Raw genomic sequence first — 25,265 nt, forward strand, 5'->3', positions numbered from 1 at the left:
CTGTGAAAAAATAGAAAGGCAATGTTTTTCTGGATTTAATAGTATCATTAGGCATGTTAAATTAGTAAATGTGGGCTCCAGGAAGCCGTATCCTGTACTTAGTTCTGGGCTGACTTGTTCTGAACTTATTTTCCAATTGCCAAGGACAATACTGGGTAGCCTCGTGGATAATACTTACCCTCAAGTCATAGTCTGAGACCCTGCTGCCTCAAATTGAGGGTGAAAAAAAATCTCATCAGAAACAAATCAGTGTCAGAATAGAGGGGGAAATCATGACCCTAATTTCAGGAAGTACAGGGAATACTGTTACTGTAATAATATTGTCTATAATACTACTTCTTAGATTAATTAACAGAAGTCAGTCTTCTGTAGAGCTCATTGTTGTTAACTTTTTCACATCCTTAAAGGATGAAGCTGTTTTCTTACTTATTTTCAGGGATACTGGAGAAACTCTAGGAAAGGCAAGTTTGAAAACAGTAGAACTCTACTGTCCCCCCAAATGGTGTTTTTCAGTATGTAGTGACCATACAGACAGTAATTTCATGGCTGGAGTTTTACAGCCTTTTGCATGTTCTGGAAGCGACATTTGAAAAGAGCCATTGAAAGCAAACATGCTGCAATCTCCAGTGCCAAACATGCCAAGATCCATATCTTAGCAATGCCGTGGCACTGCAGGTTTGTGAGAAGGTCTGCCAGAGCTCTGGCTTCTGTAGTGTGAACAAGAGTTATGGCTCTGCTACAGGTGTGTAGAAGACCTGTCATAAAACATGTGCTTTGTCAAGGTTGTGTACTCAGTTGTAAATTTGATTTCTTCAACTCCCTTAAGACAGTCTTCTTTGCATAGGTGATGTTATCAGTGTCAGAAGGTGAATGCAAACAGGGTTCTAGTAAGGACAGAGCTGCTCCTGGCCATGTTGTAAGCAGAGCTAAAGGCAGGGTGCTAAAACCTGAGGGGTAACAAATAGTGCTGTTGCTGGCATTGCATTCATTGGTTGCTGAAATAGACTCATTTTATTGACTTGTAAGAGTAAGAGTTGTTCTGTGCTGAAGACACACAGAAGATTGCAAGTCTGTGTGTAAGCCCTGAAGAATCCAAGCCTCATGTGATGTTCACAGAAAAAGGATGTCTTTGCTAATGTGTTGTTTTCCCCTGATACATGGGCTTCCAATGTTGGGGCTCCTCTGACAAAAAATAACACTCTCAAGGTGTACCCTAAGACTTGTGTTATGATGGGAGCAAATCCTGCCTCACTTGTTAAACCTTAACTGATGAACTTCATTTTGGAGTGTGCTGTTGACTTAAGACATGGAGTTAATATGACCATAATATTAACCATGTGCATGAGTTTGATAGAACACCTGGTACTGCCTTGAAGGAATTGTATATTTCTGTTCAATTCTCTAACTTAAAGGTAAGCAAAGGAAAGCAAATATAAAGTTTGAGTAAACCTTGTCTTCTGAAATACTTGTCTCATGTTCAGAGAATTGATAGAAATGCTGAGCTCTGCACCTTGGCACTGCCGTTGGTGTTTAATGAAGTCACATTAAAAACCTGGGAAGAATAATTGAGTTGAAGTGTTAAGCTGATAAAAGCAAAGAAACCCTGCAAGTACCCACTGTGTATAGTCACTATTCCACTCCTTCCCTTCGATCATGTGCATCAAAGCAGGTCTTTGTGTGAGTTGAGTCAGAAGCGTGTCAAGTTCTGCCTGGGCTGGAGGACTCCATGTCCCAGTGTACAGCCAGCTTCTCCACTTCTATTTGATCTTGGGCAAAAGTGAATTAGTATTGGGACACCTAGTGTGGGTGGGACTCTGGTATGTTGCTTCCCATATGTGCTGTCTGTATATACAGGGTGGCTGGGAGTGTGTGAGATCCCATGGCCACCCTCTTTTTGGATGGAGTACAAGCAGTGGCGATCAACATCATCTCTTCTTCGTAAGCTTAAGAGTTCTGCCTTTTTCTTAGGCAGTGATGCTTTCCAATCCAGTTCATCTCCTTTTAGTGTGTTTCATAACTTGGGTGACTTGCTGCTCTGATTAATGTTGGATGTGGAATTGTAAGCAAATATATGAACCTGAAGCCTGAAGAGCTTTGAAATTCATCTCACATTAGATTATGTAAAATGCCTGGCTTTTTTGGACCTGTTTTTCCCAGTCCCTTTCAATTTAGTTCAAACCTTTGATTTGTCTCTCTACACAGCTGCTATATAGTAGAGCTGCATTTTGTGTCTTACGTAAACCAGAATTTCTTTAGCAGAATCCTTTTCCTTTCTTTTAAAACAAATTTCAGTTGAGAACAGAGTTATCTCTAGTACTTGAGCTTCTCTGTTTTGCAGTGTTACCTGGTGATGTAATGCTTAGTCTGAGAGTTTGTGACAGAGTTCTTGTGAAAGATACCATGCAAAACACAGGTAAGCTGGATATTAACTGGGAACAATAGGGAAGTGTGTTTTGCTGATCTCTGTGTTGACTGGTAGACAGTAGCTATGGAAAAAGTAGCCTTAGGAAAAAGAAACAAAAAACTTCACGCAAAAAGTGAAGTAGAAAGGTGTGGTCGGTCTGTCCAGATTAGTTTAGGTAAAAGTATTATTAAGATTACAGTGAGCTAAAAGAAACTAAAAAAATTCTCTTCAATTTTGTTTTTAGTCTTACTGTCGTGTAAAATTGTTACCAGGAGTTCTGATGCAATGGCAGGTTGGCACTGACTTGGAAAAGCATTTTAGTTTGCTTAAGTATGATTATTATGGAGTAAATGTGTGAAAAGTTCTTGAAGAAAGGCATTTTTGAATTTTGCAATGAAAAACACAACTGTAAGGATCTAGAAATGTTTTCATACCCCAGAATTATTCTGTAGCAATCTTGTTGGGTTGTCATTATACACGTGGTGGCACATAAACTGTCTAACAGGTTCATCTCTTACCTGAGTGTAATAGGTTGGAAATTGAATTAAAATGGCAACCAATTCTAACAGTTGTCTGGCTGTTAATGGTTACTTTAATATCTCTGCCTTAGGATAATGTCTTTAAAGATAATAGAAAGTACTTTATTTTTCTGTTGTGATTCATCCAAGAGTGGAATATTTTATAGTGTGATAGCTAAAGGAGGTGAACAGACCTTTGGGGAACAAACTGTTAAGGAAAATTTTGTTCTTTCTAATACATACTAGGGCATTTGTGAAGCTTTTTTACATTGGGTTGCTGGTTGCTTCATATGTACATGACTTGTCAAGAAAACTCTACAAATCATTATTCTTCTCTTCAGTATTCTTCAGCCAATAAATCCTAATTAAGTCTTTGAAATACAAAGTCCATCTCCGGTGTTACACTGGATTATACTGCATCTCACATTAACTCTTGAGTTTGCAACTGAACTGGCTAAAGCACTTGTTCTTTCCCTTTTTGTTGCTCAGGAACCTGCAAGAAGGAAATGGGTCTGTAATTGAGCTGTTCAAATGGTGCTCATGTGCAGCTTTTACTTTTACTGGGGTGTCTGATGAGCAGCAGAGCTTTGCCATGAAAGTCTTTTGACTTTGACATTTCAGTCATATGTCACTTCGTTTCATAGATGCATGAGTGGAAATATAAGGCAGTAAAAAAAAAATCTCTTTAGTAGAGCCTTTAGTCTATACTGCAGTGATTTGGAAAAGAACCAAGCTATTATTGCACTATAAATGATAAATGTGCTTTTGGTAAAGTTATGTATTTATCTTTGCTTCATGAGCTTCAGTAACTTCATATTTGAAGAGAGGTGCTACCAGGATGGCATTCTGCTTGAGTGTAATGAACCATGTATAAAAATCAGTCTGTGGATTGGAATTTAATATTATATATTCTTTAAGTGAATGAATAGGAGGCAGAGTAGTTTAAATGGTGGAGTATATATTGATTCTGCGTTGGCATATACACTGGCTTCCTTTTTAAAATCGTAATTGTTGTTGAAGAACGACTTCCAAGGGTTAAATGTAAAACTGCTGTCTCAGGACAGATTTAGGGCATTGCTGATCTTTGAGAATTTTTGAAAATTATATCAGAAAAAAAGTTCATTTTGAAACACTGCTCAATATTACTGAGTAAAAGCCAGTCCTTGCTTGCATGTAAAGTAAATGTTAGGTTCCATTCCAGCAGAAAGAGCTGAAGTCTCAGCTCACCTCCAAGTTGTTGCTAAGATGGGAAACTACTTGTGCTCAGTACTTTTACAGGTCAAGACACAGAACACAGTAAGACATAGTGGACATTTCATTTGTAGCTGAGTCCAGTCCACAAGTGTGTCTGAGCAGGTTGCTGAGAGCTTTAACTCGTAGTTGGAGGGCTGGAGTAATGGGAGAGTGATTTACAGTGTGACTTGAAGTGTAAGTGTGAATCTTCAAAATAGCTGTAAAATGTATATAACTTCCTCTTGCAGATTCACACAACTGCATTTTAATTTGCTCTTGAGTGATGCAGGGGAAAAAAATCAATATTTTCTTTGCTGTTAAAATTTTATGAGGATAATGCTTTTCATTGTTAAAAAAAAAAAAAAAGTCTTCCAGACCTCCCAATTCTAGATTGAGCTGGTAGTTTGGAGAATTTTAGTAGCTTTTTGGTGTTTGTAGGTTGGCTTTTTAACCTTTAATATTTTATTATTGGATAATCTTTGAAAGATTGTACAGCTAAGTTAAAAGTATTTCTCTTTTTCAGATATAGCATGTATCAATGAACAGGCCTCACAACTGGGGAGAGTTGTTAAAATGCCAGAGTAATAAAAGTGAACAGTTCCTGGTATCTCTTTAGATCAGCTACAGTTTCAGGTGCTTCAGTGCTCTACTTTGGTTCCTGAAGTATTGCAGGTGAACAAACAGGGCAGTCATTGTGAAAGCATTACATTTCTGCCTGGTTTAGCTGGGGTGTAGCATTTTCTGTTCATCCAGTACTGAGCTGTGCAGAGAGAAACCCCACGACTTTCTATATATGTAGGCAACATATATATATATGTATGTCTACTTTCCTAAATTGAATCTTGCCAAAACTGGAGTGATTCATAGATGTCTGCATGCAGCACCTTCAGTATTAACATGGAGCTATTTTTAACCTTCTTGTTCCCACAACATCGGGATCAGCTAGCAAACAGAAATCTCTGTAAACCCATAAATGGGCATTTCTTGTTGAATTGGAGAAATGTTTGTAAAATCAGTTGGAGTGTGTTACAGAGAGCAGTAACAGTGCCTGGGACAGACAGCTGCTTGGTTGAACTATGTGTTGCTGCCCAGTCTGTTGGTGTGGTACTGGGGAAAAGTCGTTATTTAGTCTCAATGGGGAGTCTGAGGATGTTAAGAGTCAACCCTTTTGTAGCTGTCTCTGTAAGAAACCCTAAAGGACAAGCATCCCTTCTCCTGGTGTCTGACACTGGACACTGAACCTAAACTGCAGAATTCACAAACCAGAACCAATATGGAAGGTTGGTGAGTGTTACAGAGCATCTGAAGAGACTCCTGCTTAAGGATGTTTGCTTGGATTTTTGTGATGAATTTCCAGTGCAACTTATCTTCAGAATGTGCCGTATTGGAAAACAAAATAAATAGTAACAGCAGGAATTTTGTGAGTTATCATCCAGTTCTTGACAAAGAACCAGGAAGTATGGGTCACAAATTCAGCATGAAGAGAACTGCTCTGAAGCAATTTCAAGGGCCTTATTTTCTAGATAGGTTTTTCTTGTAAATACATGGACTTTGTTTAGAGGTGTGCAATCATTCCTTACCAAGTTTACAGCACACACTGCAGTGACAAAGCAACTCTTGAGTCCTGAGGTGACATCAGGATAAGGGCAGTAGGGACTTCTGGGAACTTGGGCTGCTGGTGTTGGTGTCACCAGGTTTTTCTGTCACTGAGCTTCTTGCCAGGCCGTGTCATGGTACTCAGGACACTGCTGAGTGTTGGAGTCATCTGCCTCACTCCTTTCTTTGTCCCCCACCTGTTCCCTGAAATGCATCACAGCCCTATGGCAGCTTTGAGTAGTTTTGAGACTTCAGTGTATTCTAAAGGAATTTTGAGTACTCTGCTGTGACCAATATGACATGGAAAGAGGAAAGCTACCTTGTACTTTTGTTTAAAAATGAGCTTGTTTAAATATCCTATAAAACCTGTCTGGATACTTTTTACATATCCAGAGGTAAAGAAGAGCATATGTGGTCTAAGCTGATGTGAGAACTGCTTTTTTCATGATTTTGTGGCTAGCACATGTACTTTTTCCAGGGTAGATGATTCCCTCTTCATCAGTGACTGTGCTACAAGGCCTCTCTTAGGAGCCCAGCCAGGAGTGGAGAACATCTGCCCAAAGATGATGCAAAACCCTTTCTTGTTGAAAGGAGCTAAAATAATTGACTGCTACTGGCCATTATATTATGTAATACGTAGTTGAATGTGTCTGGTGTCCAGTAAACTGCATTTACTGTATTAAGTTCTTACTACTCTCCTTTTAGAAGATTTTGTGCCTCGAGAGTCACTTACCTCAATGCTCTTCACTTCGATTTTAAGTCTGGGTTGAACAGGGTTTTGTATATGCACACAGCTGTGAAGCATTATTCCTTGCTGCCCTTTTTTGCCCCTCTGCAGTATTTTTAGGCATTGAGGTGAAATTTTTTTTTTTTTTTCTTGAAGCAGTGATTTTTGTTTCTCAGGACCTTGACCTTAAGTTTGCTTACAGAACCACTCCAGGCACACACTTCTGTCATTCTTTAATCTGTTTGCTGTAAAGAGCCCCATTGTAGTAGTTACTAGGTGACAAGGCACACTTTCTTTTTTCCTTTTATTAGTGAAGTCTTCTAGGCAGCCACACCTCAGTAAAGGTTTCCTATAGTTGTCATTTAATGTGTTTCTTAAGCTGTGGTCTCACATGTATTTTGAAATCGGCTGACACAAAGTAATTTTCTCCTTCTCGAATATTTACAACACAAGTATTGAGAGTTCGGGTCAAATTTTATCCATTTTATGAAATTAAATGCTAACATTAGTAGTGCATCTGCTTAGGAAAGGTCTTTGTAGTCAGGGATTTAAAAGAACCACGTTTGCATTCAACAGGAAGATTGAGAAGACAGGTGTTTTGAAATGGCATAATATTGAATTAAAACATACCAGAACCTTGGCACATGCCTGTACTCATTGGATAGCAGGCTAGAGCTGGGAAAGGTGCTGTTCCTAATTGGAATTAGCAGTACTGCCATGGTGGAAAGGATTTTCAACGAGTACAGTGGATGAAGAGCCAAGGGATGAGGGTGCCAACAGCTTCCTTAAAAAGTTAGGAGTGTTCATGCTTTCAGCAGAGGAAAGAGGATGACTGACTGTTACGGAATCTACTTTCCTCTGTGCCAGTGGATGGACTCTGAAGTCAGAATTTGCTGTTACAGCATAAGCTTCTCTGGACTGCTGCTGAAGGTAGCTACAGGAAATACTTTTTTTTCTTCCTTTTATTGGCATGTTACAGGAATATGCATTGAGATTTTTTATGTTCTCCCAGGATAATCAATACTTACACTGTGTCAGATACTTCCTTGAAGAGCTTAAATGACTCATTGTCATATTTGTTCTTTTTTTTTTTTTTTGTCCTTTGGTTAGCAGTTAATAGAAGATGTTTCTGCTGAGTAACAGAAAGTGAATTTAAAAATTGCTATTTCCTGAGTCTTTGCATTCCCTGATGTATCTGGGAGGCATTTGTATTCAAAAGCTGGTGTGCTGTTCATGCACTCCATTGGCAGGCTGTCTGCTCCCTGCCTCTGATTCCAGTCATTTGTGCAATCAGCAATTTAGCAGATAAGCACATCTTAGTTTAAGTAGTGTGATAAATGGTTGTAACCCTTCCCAGCCTTTAATGTTGTGTGTCCTGTGCCAGCTGTTTAACTACTTATTCATTTTAGGTGTTATATTGGAACTTGGAGATCATACGTGCTGATGCAGATTTAAACTTCGTTTTGTGAATAATGATGAAAAGTATGTATGTTCTTTGCATCTTTGAAGAACACATCTGTGATGAGACCAACCAGTGGCTGTTAATAAAAAAAGGCAGATTTGGTTTTGAAGGTACAACTTGGCCTGTGTTGTGCTTGTATAAAGAGGTGCTTTGCAGGTGTGGCTGAGCTGTGCTCCTGTTCCTCATTCCTGCCGCTCTCATCACCAGGATCTGAATTGATGCATTTCCACTTGCATGCCTTTGTGTCACTGCACTGGGGGAGAAAACGGAGCCAGCTGCCTCCTCTGCTGTGGAACAGGAGGATGGGGAAGGTGTGTTCGAGTGTCAGACTAAATCTGAGCTGTAAAACAGAGGAGGATGACTGGTCAGACCAGTTACATGAGTCCAGTCACAGCAAAGAGTCCTGTCCCAGCTGCAGGAAGTGTCACAAGGCAGTGACAGAGCTTTTCACATGCTGCCCTGGATGGATGGCTGTCATTCATGGCATGTGGGTGAGCAGGCTTGGGCTGGGCTCAGAGTGCTGCTTTGAGAAGTTCCTGTGGCACAGGCAGCAGAAGGGACTTTGAGTTCAGGGTGAGGCAAACATCACACTTCTGCCTTATTGTCAAGATAATTGTCAGGCCTAAGGAAGGAGCAGAGCAGGTGGGTGAAGGTAGGAGCTTTGCAAAGCAGTGCAAGAACCCAGCACTTTGTTGTCACTTAACACACTATGTGCTTGTTTGATGTTTAAGCATACCATTACATAAGCCAGTTCACATGCTTCAGTCAAGATTTGCCTTTTTTGGTTGTTTTTGATGCCTTCTGAAGGTATCATAAGAGGCACTAGACTATTTTGTTTCCTTAATGCAGTATACGTAACCTTAGTACAACCCTGATTTTCAGAAAATAATTTGTAAGGATGAGTAGGGTAATACAAGATAAATATTAAACCTGGAAAGGCACGGAGCTCCTATCAAAGGTATCCAAATACTACCTGGAGCCTGATGGATTTGTATGTTTGATGTGAAATAGTCAAATATTGGCATGTTTCACCTCAACTGGCTACTGCTAGACTGGCAACATGGATTCTTTTATCACACAAAACTTACAAACCATGAGCCTTTTCTTTAGTGACGTCACTGCAGTTTTCTGTCTCTGGCAGTATATAGGAAGTCTCTGTTATGTTCAGTTGCCTGAGACAGGCAGAACAAACTTTGAATATTCAGGAGACTTTTGGATATCAGTATGAATTTGCATTGACAGCTGCTCCACGTGAGTCCTTTGTCTGCACATTTCTGATGTGAAAATAAACTGTGATCCTGTGATCAATTATTTAATTTCTGTTTAAGAGTCAGTAATTAGAATGTAAAAGCTATTATTATTCAGTGACAGTAGGGGGGAAAAAAATCTGTGTGTCATGAACAGGTGCAGGTAGATTTGGGCAGATAAGGTTAAATCCAGTGTACTGGAATCATAAAGACTGTAAATTTACTGTGGTAAATTATATTCTAGGTACACTGAAAATTAAAGTAGGACTGCAGGGAACCTTGAATCATCATAATTTACCTTTCATGCTTTAACTGATTTGTATAATCATTACTCAAGTTCCTCGTGTTTGATATAAAACCTACACTCAATTTATGATTAATAATAACTAAGTTATTGTGGATATGGAGGCAGTGGCTTTTTTTTTTTCTCTGTGACTTAGTTGTGCAAATAATTGTATTTCTGCTTCCACGTAGATTAGTCTTTGTAATACTAATACACAGTATTATTTACAGAAGGAAGTAACACAATAAAAAGAAAACTTAGTGACTTTCCTAATGTACTTTCTTAACAGGGCTGTATTTTTCGCTTGTTGCTTCCATATGGAGAAAAATACCCCCCAGTTTTCTGACTGGACTGGAAATTCTACGTGTAACAACCAAAATGGAAGTCCATGTATCTGATTTTACCACTCCCTTTCTTATGGTAAAGGTGAACTGCAGCAGCTGGGCAGTCACAAGCAGGATTGAGGGAGTAGTACATCAAACAACTGCACATTTTGAGAGGTTCTGTAACACTTCAGAGGGTACTTTTAAAAAGGCTTAAACAAACCTCTTGATCATTCCAGAGAAAGCATCATCAAGAACTTGGACTGGAGTAACTACTAGAGAAAAAAACCAGTTCCTCAGCTTTATGCTAATACAGTACCCTTTACAGCTGAGTGTGTGGATTGTAAACTACTTCTGACAAAAGAGAACAGGTACTAGAAGGTGTATTTTTCTTCCATCTTAACTGCATCATTGGCAAATTATCTTATGATTATTGATTGTTTAAAGTGCACTAGTCTGAAAGGATTGGTTTTTAACAGCGTTTTAATTAAGTAGGAGCTAATGTGTTCTCCTGCTGTCAAACTGAATAATACTTCTTGCAGTTAGGTTCACTTTTACTTTCACATTGAGACTGTCAGGTTTGTTCTGTTTGAGAGTAACAGTAGTACATTGTGAACTTTTATTAGTAGCAGAACTTGTCAAAGGGTAGATGGGTTCCAAAAGGGCATTTGTTAGGGCTGCACAAACCAGGCAGTGGGATTTGCTGGTTCCATTGCTGACCTAAACATAAATCTTTTGAAGCAAAGGGTAATCAGGGATTTTATTAATACCAGAGAAGATCTGTTTGTAGAATGGGGAACCCTTGTCACATTGTATAGACTCTCTTATATTCCCCGTCTATGCTCCTTTGTACCTCTCCCTTACCACTTGTGTTCTGGTCTTACTCATTTGTACTGGGTTAGAGGTTGTAGCATTGAGGACTTTTTTTTTTTTTTTTTTGCCTGGAAACAAAAAAAGGAAAAATGGTTTGTGTTACTTAAAAATGTGTGATTCTCATTTGCTGATTTGTGACTCTTGTCCAGTTGTGCTGTATTCCCTTCCACACTCTCAGCTGAATGCTCAGTTTTCCATGTGCTTCCCTCTTGTTGGTTAAATGCCAGCTGCAGGTTTCATGTGGGAGGCATTCCATGGGATTGTATTTCCTGGTAGAAAGAGCTGGGCTGGAGTTGCTTTTTGTGTCCAACAGTGAAAGGTGACAGTGGTAGCAACTAGTGACAGGCCTAATGGGACTCATAAACTCCTCTGTTTTAATGATGTGAGCCTCAGTAGGAAGTGTTGGTTAGTAAGGCAGCACTCTGGGGGAGTGCAGTGAGGCCAAACAGCACAAAAGGGATTTCCTTTCAGGCTGAGGCAAAGGGAAGAGCATGGAGCAAGTACCCGAGTGGCTCAGATGGTGTGGCTTTGTTAAGGGAGAGCTGAACAAGTCAAAACCAAGGATGGAAACAAGTTTGATGTGGCAAATAAGCACTTCCTTTGAGATAGGTCTTGGAACAGCAGAGTTGAATTTATAAATGAAAAGTTTACCTTGTTTATAAATAGCCTAAATTGTCCACTGTAGTAGGATAGGGTTGAATATGAAAGTTAGGATTGCTGTAATGAACTTCTCCTAATGGAAATAAGGGCTTCCTGTGCTTGCTAAAAATACCAGTAGTCTTTTCAGATACAGGACCATCTGGGCTTCCTGAAAAAGAAGATACAGTATTATACCCAGGCTCCTCCATAATTATTCTGACTATTTGGATCTCAATATGGTGTCCTTCTAGTGCTTCTAGAGAGCTTCTACTGAGCTTTTCAAGTTCTTGCTCTGCAAGCTACTGTTTGAGAGAGCAGATCTGCCACAGACCATCTGTGCTCTTCCACAGGGGATTTTGGTTGCTTGAAAACAGATGGGAAAAGAGAATCTCACCCCCATCCAGCCTCTTAGTTTTCTGGGTACAGATGCATTTTGCTGTATGAATGCTCAGTGAGGGAGGACATGACAGTAAGAAATTGGATATTCTGGCTGGACCAGGGAGTCACCCTGTGTTGTGAAATGAGTAAGTCAAGACATATTGTTGCTTTCAAATCATGTATAGGGAAGTGAAAGCTGTAAGACCCTGGGTGCTTAATTTTTTGGCATTATTTATTGTCATTAAGTATTTTTTAGAAGTGATTACTTGGAATTTTTGTGGGTTTAAATGGTAGAATTACTAATTTGAAAAAATTCTGTGTTTTTATTGTCTTGGCATTTGCTATTTCTCTGCTTTCTGTTCTCTATCCCTAATTTCTCATCTTTTCTTAGAAGAACTTGTGTTGGAGCATTTACTTAAAATTTGGACCAAAAGATCAACGAACTCTGTAAAACATATCTAAATTTTTTGCACTTCCAATTTTACTTTCTAGTAGCCTTTATTTCCCCTACCTCAGTATCTTTTGATATTGTATATAATGTGTTGTGATATTATATATTGAATTCTCCATCTAGATTTCCAAAGGAAGATTGTGGAGGAATATTTACCAGAAATGCAGAGCACACTGGAGCCAGTCATTGTGTCAGATGATGCCTCTTTCAAGTCCCCAGAAAATGAGGTGGCTGATAAAACACCTGGAATGGAGGAGTGCCCAAGCATTAGTTGCACTGGAGGTGATGCTGGTGTCTTGGAAAGGGAATTGAGTTCGTCGCCCTCGGATCAGGATGCAGCAGCTGTTGGCACCAGCAGCAATGGGGCCCCAGCAGAAGGACAGCAGCAGTGTGGAGGGACAGACTCGTCTGCCAGTGCCTGCTGTGAAAGAAAGGCAGAAGGCTCCACAAAGCCAGAACACCTGCCTGGGGAAGAACTTGAACGACATGATCCGAAAACTAACCAGACAGAACAGTCATTAATGGAAATATTACAGGACCTACGGGAGGAATCTGACTTTGTGAAGAAATCAGGTGATAAAATCTATTCCGAAAGCCCTTATGACACAGACTGCACAAAGAAGCTGATTTCCACAATACATCAGACTTCCTCACAGGAGGATTTACTAAAGGAAATAGAGTCTGAACTCTTATCCACAAATTTTTCAAAGGAACCAAAGCTCCCTAATGGTGTGCAGAAGGGTGAACATGCCTTGGCTGTATTTGAAAAATGTGTACAAGATAAATACCTGCAGCAAGAACAAACTATTGCAAAGTGAGTATTTGAGTATCTGCATCATAGCTGGAGGTGTGTGCTGAACAGTTTTTTGGCTGCATGTTGTGTGCACCTGCATGCAACATTTTGGTATGAAGCAAGTTGTCTCAAGTTGGTACGAGGACAGTTAATGAGCTTTTTTAAATTGTTTTTTAAGCAAGGAATAATTTTTACTTGTGGTATGTACTTGTAAATTAAAGTATGTGCTTAGATGTCTGAATTCTTGCAGGATTTGGCAGGAACTGAATAGCCAACTGTGTCATTGAATAGCGTGCCAATGTCTAGAATTACTTAAATACTGCAGCAGTAATGGTGATTTAAAAATAGTCCAGGATTCATTCAGTCCATATGTGTCTGTGGAGAAATTAAATCTTTGAAAGTGCTAACTCCCACAATGGGCATTTCATTTATGTTTAAAATTGCTTGTTTCTTTTCCAAGTAGTATTCAATCTTCTGTCATCATACAGAAAAGTTGTTAATCAGATGAAAGTATTGTTTGAGTTGGAAGTGTCATGTATAGATAAACTACTCTTTGCACATTTTACAGAAGGACTTCTGAAATGCATGGCTTCTAAGTATTGCTATAATGAACTTGGCTTAATAGTTCTATCAGGCAGTATTCAACATGAATATTTCTGTTCATCAAAAGCCAGTTCATTGCTTGATTTCATGATTCCTTACTTGGTGTTTAATACTTTGTTGTCTCTTTAGAAATGTTGTTTTGTTTGGGTTTTTTTTTTTTTTTTGCTGACAGAATGTAGCCTCTAACTTAATATTTATTCCTTTTTGCAGAGCTGGAAATTAGTGTCCTACTTTTCATATAAGATTCCAATACCATGGTATAGGAGGACATCAAAGGAAGGGAAACCAGATAGAAGGAGAGAGACCCAGTAGGGAAAGAATTCTCTTGCACTTCACCAGTTAACCTCTGACAGAACCCATCCATGTGAGGAGAGTCAGTTGATGACAGGAAAGCTGGAGAATGCACAGTTAGACATTCAGAAGTTACAGAGGAGGAATGGGAGTCTGAAGTGGTGGGTGTGTAGAGAGGGGTAATTCCAGGAGATGATGAGGTAAAGAGTTTTATTTCAGTGTTTTCAGCTTTGGACCAATTACTTCCTTAGAGACAAGTGTATTTATATGTGTTTTATGTTATATGTACAGACAGAAGGCTTTATGTAAAAACATGTCTCTTCTTTTTGGCCACTGCAACCAGCTGACCCTTGGGGACTCACCTCAAGAGTGTGAAACTACTGCATAACATTTTGTATTTGGTCCAAAGGGCATTCTGGGTTGTGTTTGTTTTGTCCCTTACTTTATGATCAGCAGAATTTCTTGTAACATCATTCTGGAAATAGCCCAGTTGTCTCCTGTGATCTAAATAAATACGTGAGCAGCTGTGGCCTGAATTAAGAATTTGTAATCCTGGAATATTCATTAATAGATTAAAAAGCAGCTCACAAGTGGTAAGGTCTCTGTAACTGATGGTTTTGAATTCCTTGTGATTTAGGAGACTGGTTTGTTCAGAGATTTTTGTTTTCAACAAAGAGGCAGGAATAAAGGGATATTTAAGTACCTTTTTCATGTAAATGCATGCCTCCCACAAATTGATGCAATTAGTAGCCTAAATACTCACCATGTAATAGTATCTGCAAACATGTAAATACATTTAAGACTCTTTATTCAGCAGTTCTGATAATGTTCTAAACTTCTGAGTTTCATGCTAGAATGTCAAACTAGGTCTGAGTTGGCTTCAAACAGCTGAACTAGAACTATTGTGGAAAATTGAACTTTATGAGGAGCATGGGCACAAATACTTGTTACCTACTTAGGACTTAAAAAAATCAGGATTCTGTTTCTTACCAGTTTGTGAATTTCCATGGGTACTCTGAGAAATCCATGAAATTAGTAAAATCTCTGTGTTTTCAAATAAATGACTGCTGAGACTGACTAGAAGTTACTGTCTTACCTTAAAATTACTAACATTTACAGTTTTGTAGTTTCATAGGGTTACCAAATGTCCCATGTCATTATGGACCACAACAATCCTAATATGCTGGAAATATGCAGTTTCCTCACAACGAGGTTGCTGCTTGCTGCTTTGGAGTTAAGTTCCACATGCACAACATTATTCTCTTTTTTTCCTTCTAAGGCTTTTATAGATTTCTTTTTTTTTTTTTTTTTTTTTTTTTTTCTTAGGGGTTCTGGCTTCCAGTAAAAGTTGCAGATTGAAGAGCAACCCCCATGTATCTCAAGATTGAAAACAAGCAACCAAAAACAACCTAGTACTGATGCACTTTTTTTTTTTCTTTACAGACTGATTAAAGAAAATAAAAAGCATCAGGAACTGATTTTGGAAATTTGCTCAGAAAAGGACAACTTAAAAGATGAATTAAAAAAACGAACGGAAACAGAAAAGCAGCACCTCAGCATTATTAAACAGGTACAGATAACAAACCAGAAGTGCTGATTACACCTGTGTATAGTGTCACTGTTGCTACTTTGAACAAAACATCATCCCTGGTAGCACAGAGAAGGTGGGGATGCCCATGGTTATTATCCTAAGCTTTTTAAGAGGATAAATCTACTCTTGTATTCCAAGAAATTGTCTAAAAGCGTTTAGTGAATTCGGATAAACCGATTTTCCGGATTCGCATCCCTGAAGTGTTCTGTATCTGGAAGTCTCTGCTGGTACTAAATACAGGCCTTTGCTCAGGGGCTTGTTAGAACCACAGCAGGCGAAGGAGGACCATGGTGTGTGCATGGTGCAGGCTGGTTTTAGTGTGGGAGGAAAAGATTTCACACCAGGTGTCACTGCTTGTCTGTTATCAGCTCTCTGCTGATGTCCCTGCAGCTGGCTGGCTGGCTTTATAAACTGATTACAGGTTATATCTTAGAATCTTACAAGAGAAACATTTAAAATACTCATTTCTGTTTGTCCAAGTGCTGGTGGTGATCCTGGTTGTCAGGTTTTTGTTGGTGTCTGCATCACACAGAAATCTGTTCACAGAGCAGGGTGTCAGGCTTGACGTGTTCTAGAGGAACATATTCCTGTAATGTATTCATATATTCATGGTTGATTTCAGAGAATATTTGAAAATCATTGATGTGATTGAAAGTTGAATTGAAAAGTGTTATTTTTAGGCTACAAATTGGAATTGCTTGTGCCTGAATAAACCAGTATGAGCAACTCCCTCAGTTTTCCTTGTCTGCATTTCCATGGTAGCTCGGTCATGAGTCATGTATGATTTCATGAAGTTTTATCATGCAGCAATTGCTTTATTCCATTCTGAAGAAAAGTATTTGTGAGGGTGTTTGTGATACTACATTCTTGCAAGTGATTTCAGAAAATATTCTTTTGGACTGTAATAGTTTTATTATGTCTGTTGATAGCATCTGGAGCTGTAAGAGACATTGCAGTGGAACATTTTCATTTCTTCATTTGTAATATTTTATTGCTGGAATTTCTGTATTAGTGCTTTATGATAACCTTTATGTAAATGAAAGCTTGGCTGCACTCAAGCTCTAAACAAACTATACCTGCCTGCTTGTACATGAGAAGCTTTTTCTCTGGAAAGTGATGCATTTGCAGAGCTGAACAGAGTGTGGTCAAGTCATGGGGTGGTAACAAAAGCAAATTAGGTGGTTCTTGCCTCTTTCACAGCAGCTTGGGATCACACAGAATTTACAGTACCTATCCTGAGATACTGCCCCTTTTCCCCCAAAGCAAACAAAACCCCCCAACCTGGGTGAGTTGGCTTTTCTCTGGGACAGGAGGAGAGTCATGAGGCACAATTTGAACAACGTTTGGGCAGTGTCACAGCCTTTGCAGCCACCACGCTGCTCCTGCTGGACTTGCATGACTTGGCAGGGAACACACTCTGGGAAGTGTTCCAGTTAGCACTGGGGATTATTCTTCGGCTGGATCAGGTCTCTGACTTGGTTCACTAGGTGGCTAAAAAAAGTGCCAGCACGATGACTAAGCTCATCTTTATTTGCTGAATGATTTTTCAATGAATTAATTGCCAGTCCAATTCAGTATGGATGCATGAATGCTTTACTGGCATGGTGAAGGATATGGCACAAGGGTAGGAACAAAAGGGTGGAAGGTGAAGCAACCTCAGATAGCAGCCAGCTCTGCTCTGGCAGCTCAGCACTTGCTGTCAGTCTGGTTTTTTGTGTAATAAATTACTGTGCTTTGTGTTTTACTTGATTTGAAGCATCTTCTCTCTTGTTGAAAATGAGAGTTGACATCTTTCATGCTTTTACTAGTCATGCAAAGTTAGATGTTGATATGGGTGGTTGCAATTTGACAAGTGTAAAATACAGGTAAATATCTGTTGAAGCATCTAATTTTGTGTGAAATATGCCTGCCTGTGTGAAACATGATCAAAGAGTTGTTTTCCCTGTAATTATATCATGATGTTGTATTTTAGCTGGAAGCAAGAATAGAAGAGCTTAATAAAGAAGTGAAAACTAGCAAAGACAGACTTGTAACTCAAGATGCAGCAGCCAAAAATGCTATTCAGCAGTTGCATAAAGAGATGGCCTTTCGAATGGAACAGGTAATATGGAAAAACTTAAACTACTGCACATCTACATTATTGAACAAACTTGGTTCTTGTAGGAAACATTGAATTGCTATGTAAGACAGAATTTTCCAAAATTGGAACTCCTAATATTCAGTTGTATAGGCATTTTTGATAACTGTCAGCAGTGAATTTCCAAATAGCTGTTAACACTTCAGGGTGCCTGATAACTCTTCTAAAATATACCTATTTTTATATGTACTGAATTCAGCCCTCAGTGAAATCTCATTTTCTTTACCTGTAAGCTGAACTTAATTCAAAAGAAGCTAAAAGCTTGCAGTAGCTTTTTTCAGACAGGCTGTCAAAAAAATCAATATTTTTTTTCAATTCCAGCACAAAGCTCTTATTTTGTCCTTATGTATTACTGAAATCTGGGATTTTCTTTTTCCTTTTTAGTATCATATTATGCCAAGTATTTTTTCTGTTGAATGTATTCTAAAGCTCAGTGTTGGATTTTACTACTTTTTTTTTTTCTAATTTGAAACACAACTTGTTAGTGCTGGGGTGGAGGGAATCTGTAAAAGTAAGCCACTGAAAGGGAGCCAGCTGAAAAATAAGCCACTGGATAATGATTGTGCAGTTGGCACGTGGATGAAGGAAGACAGAGTACCAGTACTGAGTGTTTGCAGAATCATTTTGTTTCTAAACTTTATACTTCTTTCCTTCTAAACAAGAAATTACTAATGTATTGATAACTCACTTAAGATGTTCAACTGTGAAGATGCAGCTGCTTAGATACATATTTACTGTTAGAAGTAGGAGTAATTTCAGTGCTTAAGAGAGATTGAATGTTAGTCTTTGTCAAACTGGAGCTTTTGAGTCCTGCCTTGTTATGCTGCTCTACTGGAACAAAAATCCAGTTGATATGACTATCCAGTTAAATATCCAGTTAATTATTAAATACAAGGCTTGATTCACTGTGTTTTGATCTTTTTCAAGGCAAACAAGAAATGTGAGGAGGCTCGCCATGAGAAGGAGACGATGGTGATGAAATACGTCCGAGGGGAGAAGGAGTCACTTGACCTGCGAAAGGAAAAGGAGGTCCTTGAGAGGAGACTGAGAGATGCAAACAAAGAAATAGAAAAGCTCACAAATAAAATCAAACAACTTTCTCAGGAAAAAGGAAGATTGCACCAGCTCTATGAAACTAAGGTACTCCAAGTACTGCTGTGTGACTTGATGACTTGATCAAAAGCACTTATCACTCTTTTGCTGTTGTGCTTGGTAAAAGAAGCCTGTTCTCATTTAGTTTTTGCTGTGCAGCTGTGAAAGTCCCTTTCTTCCGAGGGAAGGGGAAAAAGTTGCTTAGTTCTCATTGCAGTCTTCTTGAAGTTCTTTTTTTAATATTTCCCTGAATGTTTGTTTATGAAACATTAGGGGGTTTTTTGACAAAATTGAGAAGACAGTTGCAGATGCCTAGATTTTGAAGTAATTTCTAGCTTCAGATTTTTTTTTAAAAGGCTGCAATGATGTTAAATTATTGCAGCCTTTTTTTGTTGTTTCTCAATGTTTTTCCTCTTTTGTACTACAAAAAATTGATAAAAAAGCAATAGAATTTTTCATCCAAAATTTTGCCACTTGTTTTTAGAAAGCAGTAAGAGATTATTATAAACTGATCCAAGTCTTTTTGTATTGTTATTCACAGCTGTGCTTTACAATTCTATTTCATGTGGAAGATCCAAAAATTAATAAATCACTAGAAACTACCCTTCTGAAACAAAAATCACCTCTGTGGTGCTTTGTCTTTTCACGGACATGTAAAATTACTATATACTAACTGTGTATATATGTGTATATATATACATATATATGTGTATATATGTGTAATGCAACCTTACTTTGCTGTTCAAACCACAACACTAATGGGTTTTTTATTTTCCACTGGCTTAAAACATCACTGGGCATTCTGAAATGTGTGCATGATTTTGCAAAACCCAGACATTAAGGAAAAAGCCAACTTGATAACTGGACAAGAGTTTTGTTGTAGAAACACTGGATTATTTAATTCTGTAAAAATCCTATGACATTTTCGCAGGATGGTGAAGCCACTCGACTCAACAAAGAAATAGAAAAACTGAAAGAAGAAATCAATTCTCATGTTATCAAAGTAAAATGGGCTCAGAACAAATTGAAAACAGAAATGGATTCACACAAGGTGGGTAAAATAGTGCTGATATCATTACAAGAAAATATAGTTAGAGTGATGTAGTTGTTATAGTATTTACTTTCTGTGTATTGTTTCTAATGTGGTGTTTGTTTAATTTGAATACTTGTAGCAAAAGTCAGAATAGTGCTCTCAAACAGTGAGACTGAAATGGAAATGTTAAAAGGATGTAAAGGGAGGATGTACTGGGGGATTCTCTTTAATTTGTTGTTGTTTTCTAGGGGGTTATTTGTTTGAAATAACTGTTATCTTAGTTTTTAAGTGATAGAATTAAATCTCCTATCTCAAAATGTGCATAAAGAAGAGATCTTTTGTGCTCGCAGTGTTGGGTCAAATGGAATTACATAAATTAACAGCTGAATGGAAGCAAGGGGAAAAATAGTGTTGGACTTTTTGTTTTGTTAATTCTTTTCAGACTGAAAAGGAAGCTTTATTATAAGAAATGTGCTTTTCAGATGAAGTTAGGTAAATGGGTTTTACTAGGTTTAACCCATTCTTTTAATTACTGTTTTTGTAGGACACCAAAGATCGCCTCAAAGATGCAATGACAAAATTAACTGAAGCAAAAGAAGAAGGAGATCAGATAAGGAAAAACTGTCAAGAAATGATAAAATCCTATCAAGTAGGCACATTTTCTCAAGAGGTCAAATTATTGTTTAGTGCCCGAGTCATCTTTTTAATTTCTTTCTAGCTTGAGCTATAGCAGGGAAGAATGATCCTGTGCAGGCTCCAAAGCTGGGATGAATAGTGACTGGTTTTTTACTTTACTGGAAAGTTTTTAAATAAAAGGGAAAATGTGTATCTTGATTGGCATGCAGCATGGGGGTCTTTCCTGGCATGGTCAGGATTATCAGAGATGTACTTGCAGGAAAGGCTCAGTAATGTGAAAAGCTGTCTGTACACTCATAGAATAGAAGGGGAAACATAAAACTCTACTTATATTTCTTCAATCCCTTTAGGAGTCAGAAGAAATTAAATCAAATGACTTGGATGCAAAATTCCGAGTAACTAAGGGAGAACTAGAAAAACAAATTCAGGAGAAGTCTGATCACCTGGAGGTAAATGTGTGGTGTGTGGAGTCCGCTTTGTGGTTAAGAATTCCATGAGATAATTATTTTGAGACTCTTATTTTAAAATGCTTACAGTTATGCCAGATTCTTTGGATTTTGTCTTTTTTGTGGTCTAATACTAAAGCCCAGGTGTGTGCCCTCCAGCATTGCTTTTTTGGAGGATGTCTTCAGGTACTACCTTGGATCCACCTTTTAAAAACAGAGTTACAGGAAAATATGATTTAGTGAAGGTGAAAGTCTTGCTTTTCTTCTCAGTTCTCCTGAAAATAAAGAAGCTTTGAGATTTTGCTTTCCTATTTGAAGAATTAAACCAAGCCTTTGGGGTACCTGTTCTTCATCAAGCCCTCTCAGCTGTTGAGGTGGCCTGTATTGGCCTAGATTTTTTTTTTTTTTTTTTTAATTGTGTTGCCACTGTACATTTAGTTTTCTCAATGAGCTTTTTACCCTCCAAAAAGGTGCATCATGCAAAAATAAAAGAACTGGAAGACTTGAAGAGAACATTTAAGGAAGGCATGGATGAGCTTCGAACACTGAGAACAAAGGTAAAGTGTGCTGATTGGAGTGGGGCTGAAAGCACAGTTCTGCGTTTTTGGAACCAGAATGCATTCCATTCCTAGTTGTACTTTTACTTCTTTGGGAATAAACAGTGTGGTTAGAGATTGGCTGGCATGAGACTAGGAAGAATGCCTAATTGTTCACTCTGGATAGCCTTTTTTAGGGAGTATGAGCTGATCTGTAACACAACAGTGTTTTGCTTCATGCTCCTTCCTCATTTGGCTGAAAAGTTGAAAAGCATTTTAAATTTGTAATCCTATAAATATTTTAATTTTTTTTAATTTAGTATAAGTAAAATAGTTGTATGCTTCTCCTACCTGTGAAATGAATTCTGAGCTCTAGTAAGGAGGTTGTGCTGTCCATAACTTGTCTGCGGAACAGCATGCCTGTCCCTCTATCCAGAGCAGCTCAACAGCCCTGTGGAAAAAGGGAGGAGGACATAGTAAGGGATTGCCTTGATAACTGGGGAAACACCATATCTGTGGACCCTGATTTATTAGGCTGATAAGTTCGAGCCTTTGGACAAAGCAAATGTTAAGCACACTTGTTGAATTTCTTGTTAGTTTTTCTGATTTTATTTGATCTGAAGTACTTTGGGATATTTTTCTAAGTTGCTTGTAATCACTGAAAAATTAGCACATGAGCTTTGTACAACAGTCTAGACGTATGGTCAGAATAATTTAGCTCTGAATTTTGTGAAACTAAATCGTTTCTGGTTTTATTATCTTTTTCCATTTAGGTAAAGTGTCTGGAGGATGAGCGTTTAAGAACGGAAGATGAGCTATCCAAATATAAAGAAATAATAAATAGACAGAAAAGTGAAATTCAGAATTTGCTGGACAGAGTCAAAACTGTAGATCAGCTGCAGGATCAACATCAGAGGTACAGCTGTGCACTTTGAGTAATGATTTAAAAGATTATCTGAGATCTGTTTGTTTTATTGAAGTTATTGATGCTTTAGATGTATTGTAATTTGAAGAATGCCTGTCCTGATTTAAATCAGTGTTGCTAACATTGAAGATAACCTTCGTTGCCTCTTACAAAACAAAGGGATTGAGATTTATCAATCTAATTTAGTGTCTCTCATTAGAATAACAAGTGCCTGATTCCAGCATATTCTACAGGAAATTATCTTCTAGGTGTCTGCTCTGTGCTTGATTTATTGAAAGATAGAGGGGAGCAATTAAACTGGAAAGATAAATTGTTTTAAAATTGTGATGGATGAATGATGTACTTGATGAGAAGAATTTTACTTACTTGACAGATGCTGTATTGAGACAGTATGGGGCACTTTTCTTTCTAATGGACTGGAATTCATTCTGCAGTGTCGAAGTTTGCTCATTTGAGAATGTGAGAGAAATAATCTCAGGGGAGGGCTGGGCTCATGTATGCTCTAGGAGTGTCTGAGCATGGTCCCATGTCTGTGTGGTACATATGGGCTGGGATATACAAATGCTGGCCACTTTGCTGGTTGCAGTGGTGTTGCATAAATGGAGATAGACAAATGTCAGATAGGCAGAACCACCCATGTGTCCGTTCCTCTCATGCTGGTAAACAGTTCTTATTTATCATTGGAAAGTATTTCTGTAATTATAGGCCACCTTCAAGGTTTAGCAAATCAACCAGTTTGCATTTGCTGTGTGCTGGTCACCTGAATTGTCACGGTGTCTTTCCAGGGAAACTGCTGTGTGCTAGAAACTACTGGAGCCTACACCTGCATCAGTAACAGTTATTTTTCACTTGGAATCTTGCCAAATGAATTAAAGTGACTGTGATCAAAGTGTGAAACTACAAATGTGTTTCCACTTATCTTTTCCTCTCAGGAATTGAGACATGCTTAAATATGTGTCTCATTCCTATTCAGTTTGGATTTTTTTTCAGTATCCTTCCCATACAACATTTATTATCCCTACATCAAATTTCATATTGTTTTTTATTTCAGTTTCAAGGCAGACACCCTGAAATGTATAAAGACTGTATTAAAAAGTAAATATTCAGCACTGGAGCAATATAATTTTAGGTTCAATGCTGGGAAGAACTTCATGGCTGATCTGGATACTGATCACCTCCAGTGTTCTTGGTCTCCTTCATTTGCGAATTTTTAAGGATAAGCTAAACATCTCTTTTAGAATGGTCTAAACCTTTAATTTTGTCTGATCCAACCCTGACTGCTAGGCAGAGATATCTGGTGTCATGATGAAACAACGTATTTGAAAATGTAAAATATAAGCATACCCTTCTGGCACAGGTTTTTTAATGGGAACTACAGGTGAGATACTTTGCAGCACAAATGAATGGGTCTTGGCTCTTCTTGGGGAAACAAATCATTACAGGATTCTTGATTTAAAGTGAGTTGAACCTCCTCATAATTGCCGTGTCTGTCAGGAAATTAAATGAAACGTGTGCTCTTGCTTTGTGTAATTTTAATTTTGTATTTAAATTTGAATATACACACTCCCTGTGAGAAAGGTGAAGTTTTTTCTGCTGATGTTAGAAAGTAAAATTTTAGAAGTGTGTAAAATACTGTTGAATTGAAGAATTAATGAACTAATATTGCAAGAGCTAATAAGAGGCATGTTTTTAGTCTGTAATATTTTTAACAGCTATTAAATTTTGGAATTAATTTCAAACACTTTTTGTAGAACGTTGATGATAACTGAAGATGCAGCATTTTTCACTCAGATTGGATGTCATAGATCAAAAGTCTCCTAATGGAAGTCTTTCAGTAGAAATAAAAACTTGTTTAGTAGAGAGGAAGGACTTGATTTTGGCGGGAGGAGTAGTAAAGTAAGACAGGCCCTTTGATTCAGAGCTGCAGGGCTTGGATAAGGATGTGTCAGGAATTGCCATACTGCTGTCCTAGAGAAATCCAAACTGGAGTAGTTCCCTGTTTCTTAAAAATAAGGCCTCTTACAGATTGGCCACCTTTGTTGGGTTTAAAAACCTTCCTATCACCTACCAGGTCTGGATTTGAGGGTTTTTTTTGTACCCTGATCATAGATAGGAAGAAGTTGAATATGGAGAGATGGTCCTCCTTGATGAGCTAATGCCTGCGTCCTCTGCAGGATGCAGAAATCTGTCATTTCAGCACTGCAGCGTGTCGTGAAACGAAGTGAAAACTCCCTTCATGTTTAAAATGATCCAGTGACTAACACACAGCCTGGGGTCATTAATTGTTCCACTGCCTTATTTGGATTTGACCTGAATGCTTTTATTGCAGTAAAGCTTCATATCTTTAAGCCCAGGTTATCTCTAATGAGATACAATTGTTTTGACAGAGATGAACAAGAAATCAATGCTTTAAAGGAAGAAATAGATGGTTTCAATTCTCTGGTTGCTGATCTTCAGAAGGACATTGAAGGTAGTCGGAAAAGAGAATCTGAGCTATTGGCATTCACTGAGAAATTAACCAGTAAGAATGCACAGCTTCAGTCTGAAAACAATTCCTTACAGAGCCAGTTGGATAAGCTTTCTTACAGTGAAAGAGAGCTGCAGAATCAGCTGGACTGTGTTCAACAGACTAAAGATGATCTGGTGAGTACAGTCGGCAGCTTGTTTTCCCTCTAGTAAGGTGTCTGATGCAGATAAAGATGTAGCACATGAATACCACCTTGTATCTTCACTTACCTGACTGCAGTTTTTCCTTGAATTTGCCATTAGTAGCAGTGGGATATGAACACCTTATGTTGCCAAGCTGAAAGAAATCCTGAGGCACACTGCAGTGGAATGAGGAGGTGTCACTGTGTTGCTCTTTCTGGCTTATTGGGAGCAGAGAGTTGTTTTCTCTGCAGCTGTAATTGAAACAGACAAAAGGTTCTGATTTGCCTGTGAAATTCATTACTGTAAACTGTTCCTCAGGTCTTGTTTGTACTATGAGATAAATGTCATTTTTAATAAACTTAGTGTGTCATGGAAGGTGACTTTGTACTGTATCATGTA

At 38.3% G+C, this 25,265-nt stretch overlaps 1 protein-coding gene across 5 annotated transcripts in view; it reads left to right on the plus strand.

Moving 5' to 3' along the window:
• The window catches only part of CCDC186 (coiled-coil domain containing 186), a 35,230-nt gene that overhangs the window by 1,594 nt on the left and 8,371 nt on the right, over positions 1-25,265 (plus strand). The window contains exons 1-11 of one of the 5 annotated variants that reach the window (XM_066323547.1): positions 2,386-2,413; positions 12,258-12,948; positions 15,265-15,391; positions 17,385-17,513; positions 18,477-18,689; positions 19,573-19,692; positions 20,219-20,323; positions 20,661-20,759; positions 21,227-21,313; positions 22,066-22,208; positions 24,605-24,860. In XM_066323547.1, coding sequence (XP_066179644.1) covers positions 2,401-2,413; positions 12,258-12,948; positions 15,265-15,391; positions 17,385-17,513; positions 18,477-18,689; positions 19,573-19,692; positions 20,219-20,323; positions 20,661-20,759; positions 21,227-21,313; positions 22,066-22,208; positions 24,605-24,860 — 1,983 coding nt within the window. In that variant the 5' untranslated portion in view covers positions 2,386-2,400. Of the gene's footprint in view, positions 1-2,385; positions 2,414-9,085; positions 9,192-11,810; positions 11,830-12,257; positions 12,949-15,264; positions 15,392-17,384; positions 17,514-18,476; positions 18,690-19,572; positions 19,693-20,218; positions 20,324-20,660; positions 20,760-21,226; positions 21,314-22,065; positions 22,209-24,604; positions 24,861-25,265 lie in introns of those variants that run through there. The other 4 variants (XM_066323544.1, XM_066323546.1, XM_066323548.1 and 1 more) reach the window with 4 other exon arrangements.

Source organism: Sylvia atricapilla, chromosome 8 (genome assembly GCF_009819655.1).
Source record: "Sylvia atricapilla isolate bSylAtr1 chromosome 8, bSylAtr1.pri, whole genome shotgun sequence".
Lineage (NCBI taxonomy): Eukaryota > Metazoa > Chordata > Aves > Passeriformes > Sylviidae > Sylvia > Sylvia atricapilla.